This window comes from Lissotriton helveticus, chromosome 6 (assembly GCF_964261635.1).
Source record: "Lissotriton helveticus chromosome 6, aLisHel1.1, whole genome shotgun sequence".
NCBI classification, from domain to species: domain Eukaryota; kingdom Metazoa; phylum Chordata; class Amphibia; order Caudata; family Salamandridae; genus Lissotriton; species Lissotriton helveticus.
Genome location: NC_136067.1, coordinates 142,293,421 through 142,311,144, shown reverse-complemented (window position 1 = coordinate 142,311,144; position 17,724 = coordinate 142,293,421). Strand labels below are relative to the sequence as shown.

Below are 17,724 nucleotides of genomic sequence, written 5' to 3'. Positions count from 1 at the left end.
TAACCAAGATGGCCGCCGCCACCGGAGCTCCGTGAATTCCACAGCCCGGTTCTTCAATTTATGACGATATTTGTGTCACAAAATCGGCGAAAATAGCAGCGCTTGCCTGCTTTTGCTATTCCTTACCTCCCTGGTGAATTTTGGACGATTCTGTTCGGCTGAACTTTTCTCTTTGGTTCCATGGTTCCTGCTCCCAGCCTATCCTGCAGGTACTACCGGCTCTGAATGCTTAGGGGGCGGAGTAATATTCATGACAGGGCCTGGCTTGGGCCTAGCCACGCCTCCAGTTCAATATAGCTGCTGCACCAGTAGTTTTTGAGGGGTTTTCTGATGGTTCTTCAATAATTACCTCATTTTCATCACTTTTTGAGGCTGTTTTTTTTTTATTTATTGCTTATTCACACATAATTGTGAATTGTTTTCACCTCAAAAATGGATTAAAAGAATTCTACTACTAATAAACGGAAGCAGCACGTTTCTCCTCCTCCAACCAAATCTAAAGTGGTGGAATCTTCAGAACCTTCCCTTGCATTAATTTTGGAGGAAATTAAAGCACTGCGCCTAAATACTGATACTATCGCCTCAGAAGTCAAGAATGTCCGTAAAGATATGGCCTCTATGTCAATGAAGGTCTCTGATAACTCTATCAAAATCCAAGATAATAAAAACAAAATTGACGCTTTCACACCTTTAATGGCTAAAATAGTCCCAATGCATACTCAGCTGTTGGACATGGAAAATCGTAATAGGCAATACAACCTTCGTATTTTTAATCTGCCTGAAGATGTTGAGGGGTCAAACTGTCCTTTATATCTGGAATCTCTACTTCCTGGTCTTTTGAGGTGGATAAAGCCCATAGAGTCCCCTCACACCGAAATCCTCGACATACTAAACCCAGGCAAATGATATTCAAGGTCCTGCGTCATCATCATCTGGTTCTCATCAGGAAAGCTGCGAGAGAAATTCCATCCTTACTAGTGAATGGTACCAAAATCTTTATTCATCAGGACTTTGCTAAAGAAACAGTTGCTATTCGTAAGGAGTTTACTACCTTTCGCCCGCAGCTGAGGAGCCTTGGATTCAAATATGGTCTTTTTGATCCTTCTACGATGCGAGTATGGAAAGACAATTTTTCCAAATCTTTTCAGCGACCTGAAGATCTACGGTTATTTCTTGATCAGCAAGCCTTGCCATCAATGGACACTCATGATCCTAACACTTGACTTCTTCTTGGTTGACTTCATTCAACACATATTTGCATAATCTTATACTCACGGGCTTCAACGGTTCTTGGCCATGCTTGTAAAATGGGTGTGCGTTTCTTTGTCTTTATTTATGTTTCTTGTTTGCTCCCTTTTCTCTCTTTTCTGTTCTTCCTTCTCTTATATCATATATAGAGTTACTTTCTTCACTTGGCGGTTTCTTCCTTCTTCTTATTCTGTTTCCTTCTTCTCTTTCCTTCTAATTTCTAATGGCTAATATTCATAATATCAAAATTGTTTCTCTTAATGTGAAAGGTTTGAGACATCCAATTAAACGCACAAAAATTTTAGATTACCTGGGTAGTTGTAAGGCTGATATTTGTTTTGTTCAGGAAACACATGTTGAGGATAAGGTCCTACAATATATGAATAAAAAACGGGTTGATACTATTGTTTCCTCACCTGCTACAGGTAAGAAAAACGGGGTCGCAATTTTCTTTGCGAAGAGATTACACTGTCAAATCCGCAGTAAGGTTTCAGATTCTGAAGGCAGATACGTTATAGTCAAAATTGAACTGTATGATTCTGTTTTCTTTTTATTTAATATTTATGGCCCTACGGCAGATGATCCAGTATTTTGGTCTACTATTACTACTGAAGTTTTAAAGTTGGGTAATGTTCCAATTATCATTGGGGGGGGATTTTAATGTTATTGCTGACCCATTGTTCCCCCGACAGGAGTGGAATGGGACGGGGGGAGGGGAAGGGAGTCATTGGGCAGGGGTAGAGGCAGAGCGGGAGTTGTTATTTTTACCTCTGCCTTTGTTATTGTTACCCCTGTAACCACCCCTTTGGTAGCCGTTGCTGTAAGTGGACTGTGTAGGGGCTTTGTACGAGGTAGAAGCTGTGTCCGAAGATTATCCCCTGGTGGCACCTCTATAGGATGAGCGATGAAATGAATGTCTGGGAGCCTGCGACTGCAGGGCTCCCATAGATTTGACGGTATCTGTATCCTTTTTCATTTTTTCAAGTGATACATCTACGTTAGGTCCGAATAGGTGTTGCTCATCAAAGGGTTGATTAAGAATGGCACTTTGTGAGAGACGCGCGAGCGCGTTAACCAAGATGGCCGCCGCCACCGGAGCTCCGTGAATTCCACAGCCCGGTTCTTCAATTTATGACGATATTTGTGTCACAAAATCGGCGAAAATAGCAGCGCTTGCCTGCTTTTGCTATTCCTTACCTCCCTGGTGAATTTTGGACGATTCTGTTCGGCTGAACTTTTCTCTTTGGTTCCATGGTTCCTGCTCCCAGCCTATCCTGCAGGTACTACCGGCTCTGAATGCTTAGGGGGCGGAGTAATATTCATGACAGGGCCTGGCTTGGGCCTAGCCACGCCTCCAGTTCAATATAGCTGCTGCACCAGTAGTTTTTGAGGGGTTTTCTGATGGTTCTTCAATAATTACCTCATTTTCATCACTTTTTGAGGCTGTTTTTTTTTTATTTATTGCTTATTCACACATAATTGTGAATTGTTTTCACCTCAAAAATGGATTAAAAGAATTCTACTACTAATAAACGGAAGCAGCACGTTTCTCCTCCTCCAACCAAATCTAAAGTGGTGGAATCTTCAGAACCTTCCCTTGCATTAATTTTGGAGGAAATTAAAGCACTGCGCCTAAATACTGATACTATCGCCTCAGAAGTCAAGAATGTCCGTAAAGATATGGCCTCTATGTCAATGAAGGTCTCTGATAACTCTATCAAAATCCAAGATAATAAAAACAAAATTGACGCTTTCACACCTTTAATGGCTAAAATAGTCCCAATGCATACTCAGCTGTTGGACATGGAAAATCGTAATAGGCAATACAACCTTCGTATTTTTAATCTGCCTGAAGATGTTGAGGGGTCAAACTGTCCTTTATATCTGGAATCTCTACTTCCTGGTCTTTTGAGGTGGATAAAGCCCATAGAGTCCCCTCACACCGAAATCCTCGACATACTAAACCCAGGCAAATGATATTCAAGGTCCTGCGTCATCATCATCTGGTTCTCATCAGGAAAGCTGCGAGAGAAATTCCATCCTTACTAGTGAATGGTACCAAAATCTTTATTCATCAGGACTTTGCTAAAGAAACAGTTGCTATTCGTAAGGAGTTTACTACCTTTCGCCCGCAGCTGAGGAGCCTTGGATTCAAATATGGTCTTTTTGATCCTTCTACGATGCGAGTATGGAAAGACAATTTTTCCAAATCTTTTCAGCGACCTGAAGATCTACGGTTATTTCTTGATCAGCAAGCCTTGCCATCAATGGACACTCATGATCCTAACACTTGACTTCTTCTTGGTTGACTTCATTCAACACATATTTGCATAATCTTATACTCACGGGCTTCAACGGTTCTTGGCCATGCTTGTAAAATGGGTGTGCGTTTCTTTGTCTTTATTTATGTTTCTTGTTTGCTCCCTTTTCTCTCTTTTCTGTTCTTCCTTCTCTTATATCATATATAGAGTTACTTTCTTCACTTGGCGGTTTCTTCCTTCTTCTTATTCTGTTTCCTTCTTCTCTTTCCTTCTAATTTCTAATGGCTAATATTCATAATATCAAAATTGTTTCTCTTAATGTGAAAGGTTTGAGACATCCAATTAAACGCACAAAAATTTTAGATTACCTGGGTAGTTGTAAGGCTGATATTTGTTTTGTTCAGGAAACACATGTTGAGGATAAGGTCCTACAATATATGAATAAAAAACGGGTTGATACTATTGTTTCCTCACCTGCTACAGGTAAGAAAAACGGGGTCGCAATTTTCTTTGCGAAGAGATTACACTGTCAAATCCGCAGTAAGGTTTCAGATTCTGAAGGCAGATACGTTATAGTCAAAATTGAACTGTATGATTCTGTTTTCTTTTTATTTAATATTTATGGCCCTACGGCAGATGATCCAGTATTTTGGTCTACTATTACTACTGAAGTTTTAAAGTTGGGTAATGTTCCAATTATCATTGGGGGGGGATTTTAATGTTATTGCTGACCCATTGTTAGATAGGTTATCTGCTACCAAATTCCGACCTCCCAAGGTTTTCCATGCTTTTAAGGCTTTTACTAATACCACAAAATTAGCTGATATATGGAGGCTACATTTTCCCACTGATAAATGTTTTTCTTTTTTCTCCAACCCTCATAATTCTCATTCCAGACTTGATTATTTTCTGCTTTCTCCTTCTCTTATTCAATTTGCAACTAACCCTGTCATTGGTAACATTGATGTATCTGACCATGCCTTAATATCCTTTGTTTTAAATGTTTCTTCCACTTTTACTAAACAAACTAGATGGCGTATGAACACTGGCATTGTCCTCAAAGATATTCACAAACCAAAATTATTACAAGCTATTCAAGATTACTTTTTGTTTAACCCGGAACATTCTACTTCTATAGTCAATAGATGGGATGCATTTAAGGCTTATATTAGAGGCACTACTATCTCCATTATGGCTCATGAGAACAAACAATTTAACTCTAATATTAAACTCCTAGAGAAGCAAATAGCTAAATTTGAGCGTTTATTCATTACTTCTAATGATCCTCAATACAAACTTAAACTACAAAAACTTAGATATGAATTTAATGCTATCCTTAGTACTAGGGCTGGGGTTCAACTCTCTAAATCCAATGCTAGATTTTGCTTCAACTCCAATAGGTCTGGGAAACTCCTCGCAAACTACTTGCGCATTAAAAGGGATAAAACGCAAATAAATTCCATCCAGGGTCCTCATGGTAAAGTTGCTCTTTCCCATAAATATATTGTCCAGGAATTTTTGCATTTTTACTCCACCTTATACAACAAGCCAGATTTTTGTGATGATTCCTTAATTGATTCTTTTCTAAGTACTTGTGATATACCCCACATTTCTCCTTCAGATCGCCTTGGATTAGAGTCACCAATTACTAATGATGAGATCCTGAATGCCATTAAATCACTTTCAAAGAATAAATCCCCCGGTCCTGATGGCATTCCTGCTGAATTTTATCAAGAATTTCAACCTCATCTTTTACCATATTTGTCCCAACTTTTTTCACATTTTGGGTCCTCGGAAACCATTTCAGGCTCTTTTTCGGAAGCTTTAATTATTGTGTTCCCTAAGCCTGATAAAGATCCTACCCTTGTCTCTAATTCCCGTCCCATTTCCCTAATAAACCAAGACTGTAAGCTCTATGCTAAAATCCTTGCCTCTAGATTAGCTCCTGTCCTTCATTCTATTATTCATCCAGACCAATCTGGTTTTATGAAAAATAGATACTCTGCTCACAATACTAGAACATTATTACATGTTATTGAACAGAGCCCTTCCCTTCTTGTCCCTGCTGGTGTCATGGCTTTAGATGCGGAAAAAGCCTTTGATAAAATTCATTGGCAGTTTTTATTTAAAACTTTGTCATTTAATTTTGGTCCCTCTTTTATTCGTATGGTTTCTGCCTTATATTTTGCTCCCACTGCCCGACTGTTTATTAATGGTCAAATTTCTACTCAATTTTCCCTTTTTAGAGGCACACAACAGGGTTGTCCCCTTTCCCCTCTCCTATTCCTACTAGGAATAGAGCCTTTTCTTAATTACATACGTCATTGTAAAGACATTTAGGGTATCACAATTAAAGATGTTACTGTCAAAACTTTAGCTTATGCGGATGATGTTTTATTGTTTATTAGTAATCCGATTTCTTCTGTTCCATCCTTATTAGATATTATTGCCAAATATTCTGCCGTCTCTGGGTATAAATTAAATGTTACTAAAACTGAATTTTTCCCTTTAAATGTGCTTTGTACCCCCGATATGTTACCTTCATCTGATATTATTTGGCAAACCAGCAAATTGAAATACCTTGGCATTTTATTCTCATCTTCATTGCATGTAACGTTAAAATTAAATTGTACTTTTCTATATGAATATGTCAAAAACAAAACTTCTAAATGGTCTTCCCTTCATCTTTCCTGGTGGGGGAGAATGGAATTTATAAAAATGAATCTTGCCCCGAAAATCTTTTACTCCCTTGCTATGATCCCCACTCAATTTCCCCTAAAATTTTATAAAGATATTGATAAAATATTGTCCAAATTTCTTTGGAACAATAAGCCTCCTCGTATTGCTTACAAAAAATTGAAAATCCCTAAAAGTCAGGCAGGATTTGGACTCCCTGACTTTTATCTCTACCATAAGGCTTTCATATTAAAGCAGAGTTCGTTATGGTTTACTGCTTCTCACGTTGTTAAACCTCCTATTTGGTTTCATATTGAAACATCTCTGGTAGACCCTTTCCCATTACCCTACCTGTTAACCATGTCTCATTCCTCCAAGGTTGTATATTACTCGACCATCATCAAATCATCCACATTATTATTTAATGATTTGGATTCTAATTTTGCCTCTCCTTTACTTTCTACGGTACATTTATCCTTGTGGCACAGTGCTCTCATAAAACTGAACAGAAATGTCACTTTCTGGTCCTCATGGATTACAAAGTGCATTGTCTATCTTAAAGATATTTTTTCGAATGGTGCCTTTATCCCCTTTGCTCAGCTTCAATTGCAATTTAATTTACCAGAGTCCGATTTGCTTAAGTACCAATTTTTGTGTAACTCTATTTTAGACTCTTTTCCGAATGGTATCCCTTCTATGACAACAACTGATTTGATGATATACCTCAATGTTGTTTCTGTTTCCTCTAAAGCAGTTTCTGTCTTTTATAAAAAATTCACCACTTCATTAGGAACCAACATTGATGCAATTTCAACCTTTTGAAATACTGAGCTCTCCATTTCTCTATCTGTTGACTCTTGGTCATTAGTTTGGACCAATAGTGTTTCTGGATGGTTACCAGTATCCCTCTATCAAACAAATGCTTACATTTTGTTTAATTCCTTATGGTCCCCATCACAACTGTTTCGTGCTAAATTGCTTCCATCAGATCTATGTTGGCACTGTAAAGCCTCTCCTGGGATATTACGTCATATGTTATTTGATTGCCCAGTTATTCTGAAATTTTGGACTGAAGTTTGGGATGTAATATTGAACATTTTACCTATACGAGATGTACTTTCTTATAAATTGTTAATTTGTAAATCACTTGCTTTAACATACCCTCTTGATGATGCTGAAGCAAAGTTATTCAATTTCTTGATTTCAGCAGCGTTAAAATCAATCACTTTTTGTTGGAAGGACGCTACTTCTCTTTCAGTTCATGCCTGGTGGTCCTGGATTATCTTTACAAGAAGAGGTGCTCAATTGTCTCTACAAGGCGTTCATCACAATTCAGTTTCTTATCAATCTTTTTGGTACCCTATTGATTCATATTTATTGCGGTGATTCCAGTTATTTATTAATTGTTATATTTAATGCTGTTCCATTTATGGTAACTCTATTTTTCGAGTTTATTGTAATATGATAAGTTATTTCCATCCCCCTCCTCCTTCCCCCTCCCTCCTTCTCCCTACGTTTAGTTCTTCCTATGATAGACTATTTCTTATTGTATTTCATTTATTAATGACTGCCATTTGTAATTTTGATTATTCAATTTCTTTGTAATTTACTGACATATTGTATATTTTTCTGTTTTGTCTATCTGTGTTTCTTCTTGAAAACTTCAATATTAATATATATTGAACACAAGAATGGCACTTTGTACTTCAGGTTTGAACCCTGATATGTGTAGCCAGGCATGTCTACATAATAGGACGCTGGTGTTAACTGCCCTAGAGGCAGTATCTGCTGCATCAAGTGCACACCGAATAGAGGTGTTTGTAATGTTTTTCCCCTCTTGGATAAGTTCATTTGCTCTATCCTTGTACTTATCCGGGAGGTGCATCATTAATGATTCTAATTCTCCATAATGTGCCCTGTCATATCTGGCTAATAATGCACGTGTATTGGCGATACGCCACATGTTTGCTGCTTGAGACGCCGTTCTTTTCCCTGATGCGTCAAGTAGCTTAGACTCTTTATCTGGTGGTGGAGCTTCACCTGATGTTTGTGAGTTTGCTCTCTTGCGTGCATTGGAAACTACAAGTGAGTCTAGTGGTACAGGACCTTTAATATATGCTGGGTCTGAGGGAGCAGCTTTATATTTTTTCTCTATGCGAGGGTTAATGACCCGAGTTCTGACTGGGTCTTTGAAGACTTCAGGAGCATGCTTAATCACTCATTTAAGCATTGGTAAAATGGATGAGGACCTTTGTGCACTATCAAAGGTATCCATTAAGAAGTCTTCATTTACAGGGTCTGTATGCATGTCTACCTCATGATATTGCGCAGCCCTGTGAAATAATTGATTGAAACCCATAGTGTCTGCTGGTGGGGAAGGCCTTGAGAGGTATATGTCATCCTGAGGGACATTTGGGACATCTGGGGTGTTATAATCATCCCACGGTTCAGGTGATCCTGTAGGAGTAGCTCGATCAGGCATGTTACCCCCCCATATCATCAGAGCTATCATCCCTGTTGTCATCGTCTGGTATGATAGAGGATGCTGGGGAATGTTGTGGTATGGGAGGATGTGGTGATGGTACAGGTGAAAGAGAAGGGGAAGGCAGTCTTAAAGGAGAAGTAGCCATGTCCTTCTTCTTTGAATGCGGAGCTGGAGCTGGTTAGTCCAGTGGTCGCTTTTTTGAAGCCAAAATCAGCTGTCCAGTGATTGGATCTTTAGCTAGAGTCTTCTGAGCAGGGTCTGGATAAAGTAAGTCCTCTGCAGGAGGCCGATCTTTTGGTGCGGAGGAAGGTTTTGGCACCAAAGCGGTTTATTTTGTTTTTTTGGCAATGTCTTTAACCGGAGAAGCAGGAGTCTTTTTCAGCTCCGAAGCTTTTTTCGGCTCCGGTATGTTTTTTGTATCCAATGGTTTTTTCGGTTCCGGTGGTTTTTTCGAATCCGAAGCGGGTGGGTGTGACCGGGGCCTTCTTTGGGTGTGTCGAGGAAGGGTCGGGGTCGACGGTCTTACTTACGACCCGCTGTGCTGGAGTGATGTCCTCGACTTCGGAGTCTTCTGCCTCGGAATTGCTGTCGACGTTGTGTTGTTCTGGAACGTTGACGCCTTCCTCAAAGATGTCGTCCGGAATCGAAGCTGAAGATCGAGCCATTGTTCTCCTCGCTCTTCGGTCCCGGATAGTCTTCTTGGAGCGGAAAGAGTCACAAGCGGAACAGTCTTTGGCCTCGTGCTCCGGGGAGAGGCAAAGGTTACACACTTCATGAAGGTCGGTGTGGGGAACCTTCGACCCACATTGAGAACCCTTTTTAAATGGCGTCCTTTAGCTGGAGTCGAGGCCTAGTTAGGCCCGAAGGCCGTCGACGACGACCGGAATCGAAGTTTTAGGTGTTGAAGAGTAGCGTCGACTGTAAAAGCGTTCGAAACTTAATTTCTGTAAGTTGGTGAGGATTGCGCGCCGAAGGAAATCGGTTCCAACATGGAGCGCTGGAAACACATCTGAGGCCGGTGGCGGAAAAAAAACAATCTGGGGATGGAGCCGATGCCCATGCACAGTATCATCCAAAGGAGAAGTCACCTATCCTGTGACTTCCAAAGACTTTTCTACAACAAAACAAACTGCAAACATCCGGGCCCAACACTAGGTGGCCATCTATGCATAGTGTGTAATCTGCAGCTCATATGCCTCGAACATTAACGTTCCGCTGTATTAATATAAATAACCGCACATATCTAAGAGAAACTAATGACAAGCATGGAAGTCCGAAAAAAATAAGTTGGGCATTAGAACTACGTTGCAAAATTCTACACACATAACATTTTAATAACTAATATAAGTTCATAAAATCACATCCTAACACCTCAAAAGATATTAAGTTGGAAATGCCAAATCGCCATGTTATATGATCATGTACCGAATGTAATCTCATTTGCCTCCTCCGCGTACCAAATAGCGTACACACTGGATTTTTCAAAGAAGTGGTCAGTGCATAAAGAAAGAGGGGGGGGGGAATTTATGTTTACACACATGGCCCCATACAGATAAAAAATCGTTTAAGACAGAAGGAAAGCAGGCGAGCCAGTCCAAGTGGGCCGGCACAAAAAGCCAAAGGGAGGCAATATAGATAGCTCATTTCCAATGGCTGGCCACCGTTTAGCATAAACGGCGACGCCAGCCAATGGAAATGAGGGGCGGGGCTTTAAGCCTTTTTCTAAAAGTCCTCATCTGCATTAAATCTCACTGAGTGAGCTGCGCATGTGCACAGCAACGCTAGGCGAGACCTAAAAAGACACAGATCTTACCAAGTCTAAAAATACAACATCATTTCCGGAAATCTTGCTCTCCACTGCTTACCTTTGTGAAGGATTTCCCTGTTTATCCAACATAATACCAGTTCCTGAGACCTTTTCACTTGAACCCTGCAGGAAGCTGAATGTTTTGTGGAAGTTCGAATTGGTAACGTAATCACCTTGTATCCCCTTATTACAGGTTCCTTCTGAAAGACACACTAGACTGAAATGCATGGACAGGCTGGACTTCTTATTTACTCAGGTAGCACAAGAAATAGGACATGATGTTGTATTTGGAAGGGCAATCACTAGCTCCCCACCCAACCCCAAGGTCAGGGCCACCCAGGGTCCTGGTGCTGGACTTATTCTCCTGTCTCTTATTGTTGGCCCACTGGTTGGGCAGCATGGTGGAGAATACTGCACAGCAGCAGTTATATAGCTGGGGTTCATAGCACATATGTTAGCCACATTTCAGGCCCTCTAACCTCATGAGAACAGGGGCACTCTCTAGTCCTTACCTCCTTGTGTTTTTAAGCCCGGTAACTATGGATGGTCTGAAGAAACAGGATGAAGTGTTATCCTTATGTCTCCTTGACGTCCTGCAGAGGAAGAGGTTTGCTGGCAACTCTTGGTTCCAGGGACCGTGAGGTCTGCAATATTCTGAAAATAATGTGCCACCTGAATACAAATGTCTCCTGCATTCAAAACTGTGGAACATTGATCAGGCCCTCTGCCGCACAATAAAGTCCCAAAATGGGATCCATGCTAGAATACAGCTGAGATGTGATCCTTCCTCATAGGAATTTTCCAGTGAGTTACAAATCAGAAAAATATAAATATTAAACTGGGAACATGAACTGCATTTATGCAGAATATGCACATTTGTGAATTTAAACAAAAATGTTTCAACAAAGAGAAAACCTCACAATAATAGGCATTCGCTGCTAAAATGTAAGAAAGGCTAGACAGAGCTAAGGATATTGTTGAGGGGACAGTACCAATGGGCTAGGATTTCTCATCACCTTGCATTGGATGTATGACGTTACAACGCAGGCTATTACAACGCCTGCCTTTACAACGCGGTTTTTACATCGCATACCATTACACCGCATAGCGCTTTTGGGTACTGGATAGTGAATAGTTTAATTTACTATTCCAACTCCAGTCCCCGTGGACACTAGGGAAGGTGTTGGATAGTAAATTAAACTTATTCCCTATCTTAGAGCGCCCCCCAGCGTAATGCGTTGTAATGGTTTGCGTTGTAATGACCGCGTTGTAATGGTAGTGCGTTGTAAATGTTTCGTTGTAAGTGATATTTACCCCTTGCATTATAAATTCTCAGGGTCAGTACTTACTCGGCTCGGACCGTAAAGTTTCTTTTTTTTCACAGGCAGCTCTTTAGCTTTATTGTCCGCTTTCTTAGATTCTAGGAAAAAAGAAAATGTATTTAAGACCGAAATACTACATTTTTTGTGTAAATTAAATAAGATAGTAGTTTTCAGCAACAACAAATCACATTAATTAAAACATATTCAGCTCAGATAATTTAAGACTTACAGTGCAGATAGAAATATTTGTGTATTTTGCGATAAACTACAGCTGAGATTAATGAATAATGCTCAACTCTATTTGAAAATCTGAAAAACTATAGTCAAAGGAAGGCAAAATAAAATGAAATTCAGACATTCATGGGGCAAATACAGAAAGACACTAGAAATGCAATTACTGATCTTGCGATCCAAAAATATTTGCAATCGAAGGGACGCAAGGGTGGAATACAGTCTGCCAACCAGTGCTCAGAGGAAAAACACTGGATATTTAGACAAATTTAGAACCTACCTATTTGTAGCCTCTGCTACAATCTCTTGATTAGTGGCAATTATAATTTCCTTTACAAATGTACAAAATAAAAATAATATCAATATGTTTATGTTCTGGTTTTCTTTTTCTTTTTGCCGGTCACCCCAATGTACTGTATTTAGCATGATGATTCTATCCTTTCTAGAGAACACAACCGGTGCAGCATACAGAGAAAGAGGTGAAGCGTAAAGAAGGCAGGCAGAGGAGCACAGCTTGAACAGTAAAATGGACACAGGCGCTTCACAATACTAGAATGTCTGTTCTTCAAGGTTACGTCAAAAACTTAGCTCAATTTGCCTTGGTTGCCTTTCAAGGGGTATATTAACTTTTTTGCTTGTGCATTAAATACTGTCTGACTCAAGCTACAGGGGACTGTGTGGTTCTTCCTTCTTTCTGAAAGAGGCATACCTGGAGATATCAGCAGCAGCGGGTGGGCAGTGCAAGCATAATACCATTTATCAGCCGTGCAAGGGCGGGGCATCTGACCCTTAAATCAAGTCAGAACTACGAATATGTGACTATATGCACACTCAAACAGATATTACACAGACTGCAATAATGGCTTTGTAGTTATGGTAACGTATTACTTTCAAGTGAAAAAGGAAGGTGATGTCACAATTATGCCTTTTCTGATGTAATGTAAATTGTAAATTGATACTTGTATAGCGCACTACTCACCCGCAAGGGTCTCAAGGCGCTTGTACGAATACCGCTGTGGAACCCATCCTGGCTTTCCATGTGAGGTGTCCACTCCTGGGCACCCCCAAGGTGGAGGCCAGGCATCCTTAGCGTTGTGGGGGCCGTTGTGGAGATTAAGCAAGCTATTGCCCAGAGTTGCAGAGTGGGACTCCATGATTGGAATAGGCACCGAGGCGAGAATTATCAGGTCCGTGGAATTTTTGAGCCCAAGACCCGCCGAGGCGGGGAATTGAACCCTGGTCCCGGGCTAGATCTCTGCATCAGGGTCTGCCGCTCTAACCATTGAGCCACACTTCTGTCATGAGACACCATGTCTGAGATCATGAGCAGTGGATTGGGGGTGAGTTAGGATTGCTTGCTAACCATGACTGGCACATTTCGGTGTTTTTTTTAATTGCGTTGGTTTAGTTCAGGATGATATTTTGCCTGCAGTGCTGGGTGACAAAAGGCATGGGGAAAACAGTAAAGCTGATAACGCAACCTGAACTTCCACAGCGAACAATTAGAATAAAGCAATGAGTATGTTGCTGTTCTGGGGATGTGATGTTATTTACTCACATTTGCATGATACTGTTGCACTTATGTGTATGACTTTTGGTATAGTGAAGACGTGTCATTGTATCTTATTAATTACTTATAAGACTGTAGGATTGTTGTTTGTATTGTATTCTGCTACACGTTATCAATTTGTAACTTTGATGAAATTCATTTCTCAAAAGCAGTTGATTTTATTGATAATATTGAATGTGTGATATGTGTAACACTGTATAACGTTCCAGACAGAGCATGTCAGAAGAAGGTGCCAAATCGACTGCAAATCGAAGAAACCCACTAAAGTGCAAATATCCTTCATTGCGAGGCAAATATCCATACAGCTGCGCTTTCCCAAAAATATATTCGGCCTTTGCAACAATGCAACTCTTTCACAACGTCAAGGCACATCTTGGCGGCATCATAAGAAGAATGTTATTGCCGTTTTGGTATTACATAGACTAACCAACATCAAATATAAGTAATCTTGGAAATTTGCACACAGAATTTGAGATGGTATCTTTCAACATACAGAGGGGACATTAAAAATGTATGTATGTATGGGGTATTTCTACAGCACTAGCCAAAAGGCAGTGGAGAGCATCCATTCAAAACATGATAGGAGAAGTAACTGGTTTTGACGACGGTTAATGCATTGCAATGTCTTAAAAGAGGTGCGTCTTCAACTCTTTTGTAAATTGGAGCACCGTTGCGGCAGTCCTAATGGATACAGGGATGTTGTCCCACAGCCTGGGTGCTCAGATGGAAAAGGCCGGGTGCTTTGTTTTTTTGTTTTGCACTACTTAGTCTGCAGTCCGTGTTATCATGGCTGCGGGTGTGCAGAGAACCACCAAGGTGAGCTGGTCTAAAGGAGAAAAGGGGTTGCGGGTAGGAATGTTTTTGTAAATTATGAACCTGGTTTTGACGACAGGGTGGGCTGCCAAGGGGAGTCAGGAGCCAGTTGAACTCCATCATGATAGGGGTGATGTGATCATATTTTCTTAATTCCCTGATGAGATGTGGTGTAGCGTGCAAGATGCCCTTGGGGGAGCCAGACTGGAGTGGGGGAGGCCATGGAGCAGGGAGTTACCAACATTCACCTGTGAGCGAATGAGAGCTTGAACAAAAAAGCAGGACTGAAGGCGCTTCCTGGAGGAAAAGGTTTCACTTTCTTTAGAAGAGAGAGATGGTACCAGGCTGTCGGTTTTTTGGTCAATGTGTTACCTGAGGGTGAGGCTGGTGTCCAGGTTGATTGCAAGTCACCTGGCATTGGATGAAAGTTGGTGTTCGTAGCTGTCAAGGTTCATGTCATTGAGCTAGGTTTGTACTGTTGCTCTATTATTGTTCTTGGTAACTATTGGGAATTCTGTCTTGTTTGCGACGAGCTTCAGGTAGGACCTGGACATACAGCTCTGGATGATGTGCAGGCAGTGTTTGAGGCACTGGATATCTGAGACTTTTAAGAAGAGATGTGCATCATGGGCTAACAGGTGAATTTTCATTTGTTATTTCTGAGTAAAGCACAAAGCAGCTCCATGTATAGGTTAAAACTGACATGGGGCAAAATGGAAACCTGCGGGGGCTTCGTGGATACACAGTAAATAATTTAGAAGAAACTAGTGTGAGGGGGCAATATTCATGTTTTGGTATTAGGATTTCTAATATCCGGAGGCAACTTTGCACTAGCTAATAAGGCAGTGATAGACACAGAGGGAGAAAAGAAAATTGGAAAGCTAAAGAGTTGTACAGCCAGGTTTTCAGAAGTTTCCAGAAACCCAGTAAGTTGGGGCATTTTAAATATGCAGTGGAAGTGCATTCCATGGTTCATGAAAACAGAAATGCAGGTGATTGGGCTGCTAACCTGGGGAATGATGCTGGGATTGTGTTACTGAGTCATCATGACATCCATCTGCTTTCTTCTGAGACTTTGTTTCACCACCAACACCTTGATCCCGTTCAGTGGTTCCTAAAGGAAAAATCATAAAAGGTCAACAGAGAATGCAGTATGTGTAGTAAAAGAAAATGTAGAAGAGTTCTACATTAATCTGAATTATAAACCTTCTTCAAACAATGTACAAGCATGACTATCAAGTATGTGGTTATAGTAGGGATAATGGTGCGGAAGGCGGGGCAGAGCCAGGAACATCCAGGGAGGCGAGCGGTTAGCGCTCTAGCTCTCCCATACTCGAGGGCTATAAAGCAACTCGTCGGCTCAACGCGCAGTGTTGACGCGCAGTGTGGCGCCTACTCCTGCGCCTAAGACGAGCCAAAGACCTGCCCGTCTGCGCCCGTCCGCGACAGGACAGGGCCAGGGGCAGGGGGCTATGGCAGGTACTACCCGGTGCTCGGAGTCAGTCCGGTGCCTCGCTCCCTCGTATACCAGCCAGACCCTAAAGGACATGGGCAGGTATGTCACAACATTGTGCTCCCATAGGGTAGGGAGTAGCCTGGAGGGACCGTTTACCTGCAGGGAATGTTTAACACAATTTACCATCAGCGCTGTAATCACTCCGCGTCAGCTAAGATCTACCTTATTTGTCCCTGCTAAAGACCCTATAAAGTTGATTGGCAGCCCTCCTAACGACCCATTTTTAAATTGTAAGAGCCTTCTGTGCAATGTTCGCTCCTTGGTCACTCATTCAACTCAGGTTTGGGATCTCCTAACATCAGAAAACCCACATCTTTGTTTTTTAACTGAGACCTGGCTTAAGCCCCACACTGTCCCGGCCATAACATTGGGGGTACCGTCAGGATATAAAATGGTAAGGATGGACCGCCCTATTAAAACTGGAGGTGGGCTAGCCATTGTTTTCAGACAGGAAATGGAGGTGGTGGTTACCGAGACGGTGTGTAATCCACAAATGGAGCTCCTAATTTTTACTATTAACCCTAGTTCCAGGGAAACCAGGAAGGGAGCATTAGTCTATCGACCCCCAGGTCCCCCTGGGAATTTCTCCATTCATCTTGTTGAAGCTCTAGCTCCCCACATGCAGGTGAATTCAGATTTTATTTTGGTAGGGGATTTTAATGTCCACAGCGAAATAGATACATGTGTGGAGGCACAGACATTACTGGCGGATCTGGCCACACTTGGCTTCAACCAAATAAATCAGGGACCCACACACTTAGCTGGCCATACATTGGATCTTGTGTTATATAATTCTACAGCGATAAAATGTTTGCCTCCCATTCAAGTGGACTGGACTGACCACTCCATCATTGAGTTCTATACTCGCTCTAATCAGAGGGTAAAGGGCATTCAGAGGACTATGGCTGATGTCAGAAGACCCTGGAACAAACTTACACCAGAGAGTTTTAGGGGGAAATATACAGAACCCAATTGGGTTGAATGTGGGGACAATGTCACCACGGCATTAGCCAGTTTTAATGAAGCTGTAATCACAACTATAAATCATGTTGTTCCTCTTAGGACATATAAACCACGGCCTGCCCCTAAACAAGAAGTTTGGTTCACAGACGATCTCAGACAACTAAAGCTAACTGCGAGGAAGTTAGAAAAACGATGGAGAGTCACACGCAAGGTAGAGGATAGAGATAATCACAGGACTTCTCTAAAAAGCTACCATAAAGCTATTCGGACTGCTCGGAAACACCATATAGCAGCCCAATTATCATCAGCTGGTAAAAATGTTAAAGTTCTCTATCAAATTTTACAAACTTTCACTAAGCCCATAGCCTGTGAAACAGAGGGGATTGAGTCCCAGGAACTCTGTAACAACATCTCACAGTTCTTTGTCAGAAAAATTGAAGGCATTTACACTAAGATCTTGACCTCAAAAACCATCCCTAACAACATGGGAACTGTTGACAGTATGGTTTATCCACACCTTAGCACAGCAGAAAACAAGGCTAACAAACTTGTAGAATTCCCGCCAATATCTTTGAAGGAGATAACTATTCTAATCACTCAAATAAAGAGTGGGTGCCCTTCAGATATTATTCCGGCACGGATCATGTCACTTCTGAGTGACGATCTGGGTGTTGGAATTCAGCAGGTTGTTAATCTATCCTTGAGTACAGGGGAAGTTCCCCTTGACTGGAAGCATGCTCTGGTGAGGCCTCTACGGAAGAACAACTCCATTCCGTGGACCGACCTGACAAACTTGAGACCCATTTCTCTCCTCCCTTTCTTAGGGAAGCTT

General features: G+C 41.4%; 1 protein-coding gene across 1 annotated transcript in view; it reads right to left on the bottom strand.

The window, feature by feature from the left end:
• The window catches only part of SLC4A1AP (solute carrier family 4 member 1 adaptor protein), a 119,138-nt gene that overhangs the window by 29,038 nt on the left and 72,376 nt on the right, over positions 1 to 17,724 (bottom strand). Inside the window, exons 11-12 of the mRNA XM_078647497.1 lie at positions 15,423 to 15,527; positions 11,827 to 11,897 (exon numbers count right to left, since the gene is read on the bottom strand). Of these exons, the coding sequence (XP_078503623.1) occupies positions 11,827 to 11,897; positions 15,423 to 15,527 (176 nt within the window). The remainder of the gene's footprint in view (positions 1 to 11,826; positions 11,898 to 15,422; positions 15,528 to 17,724) is intronic.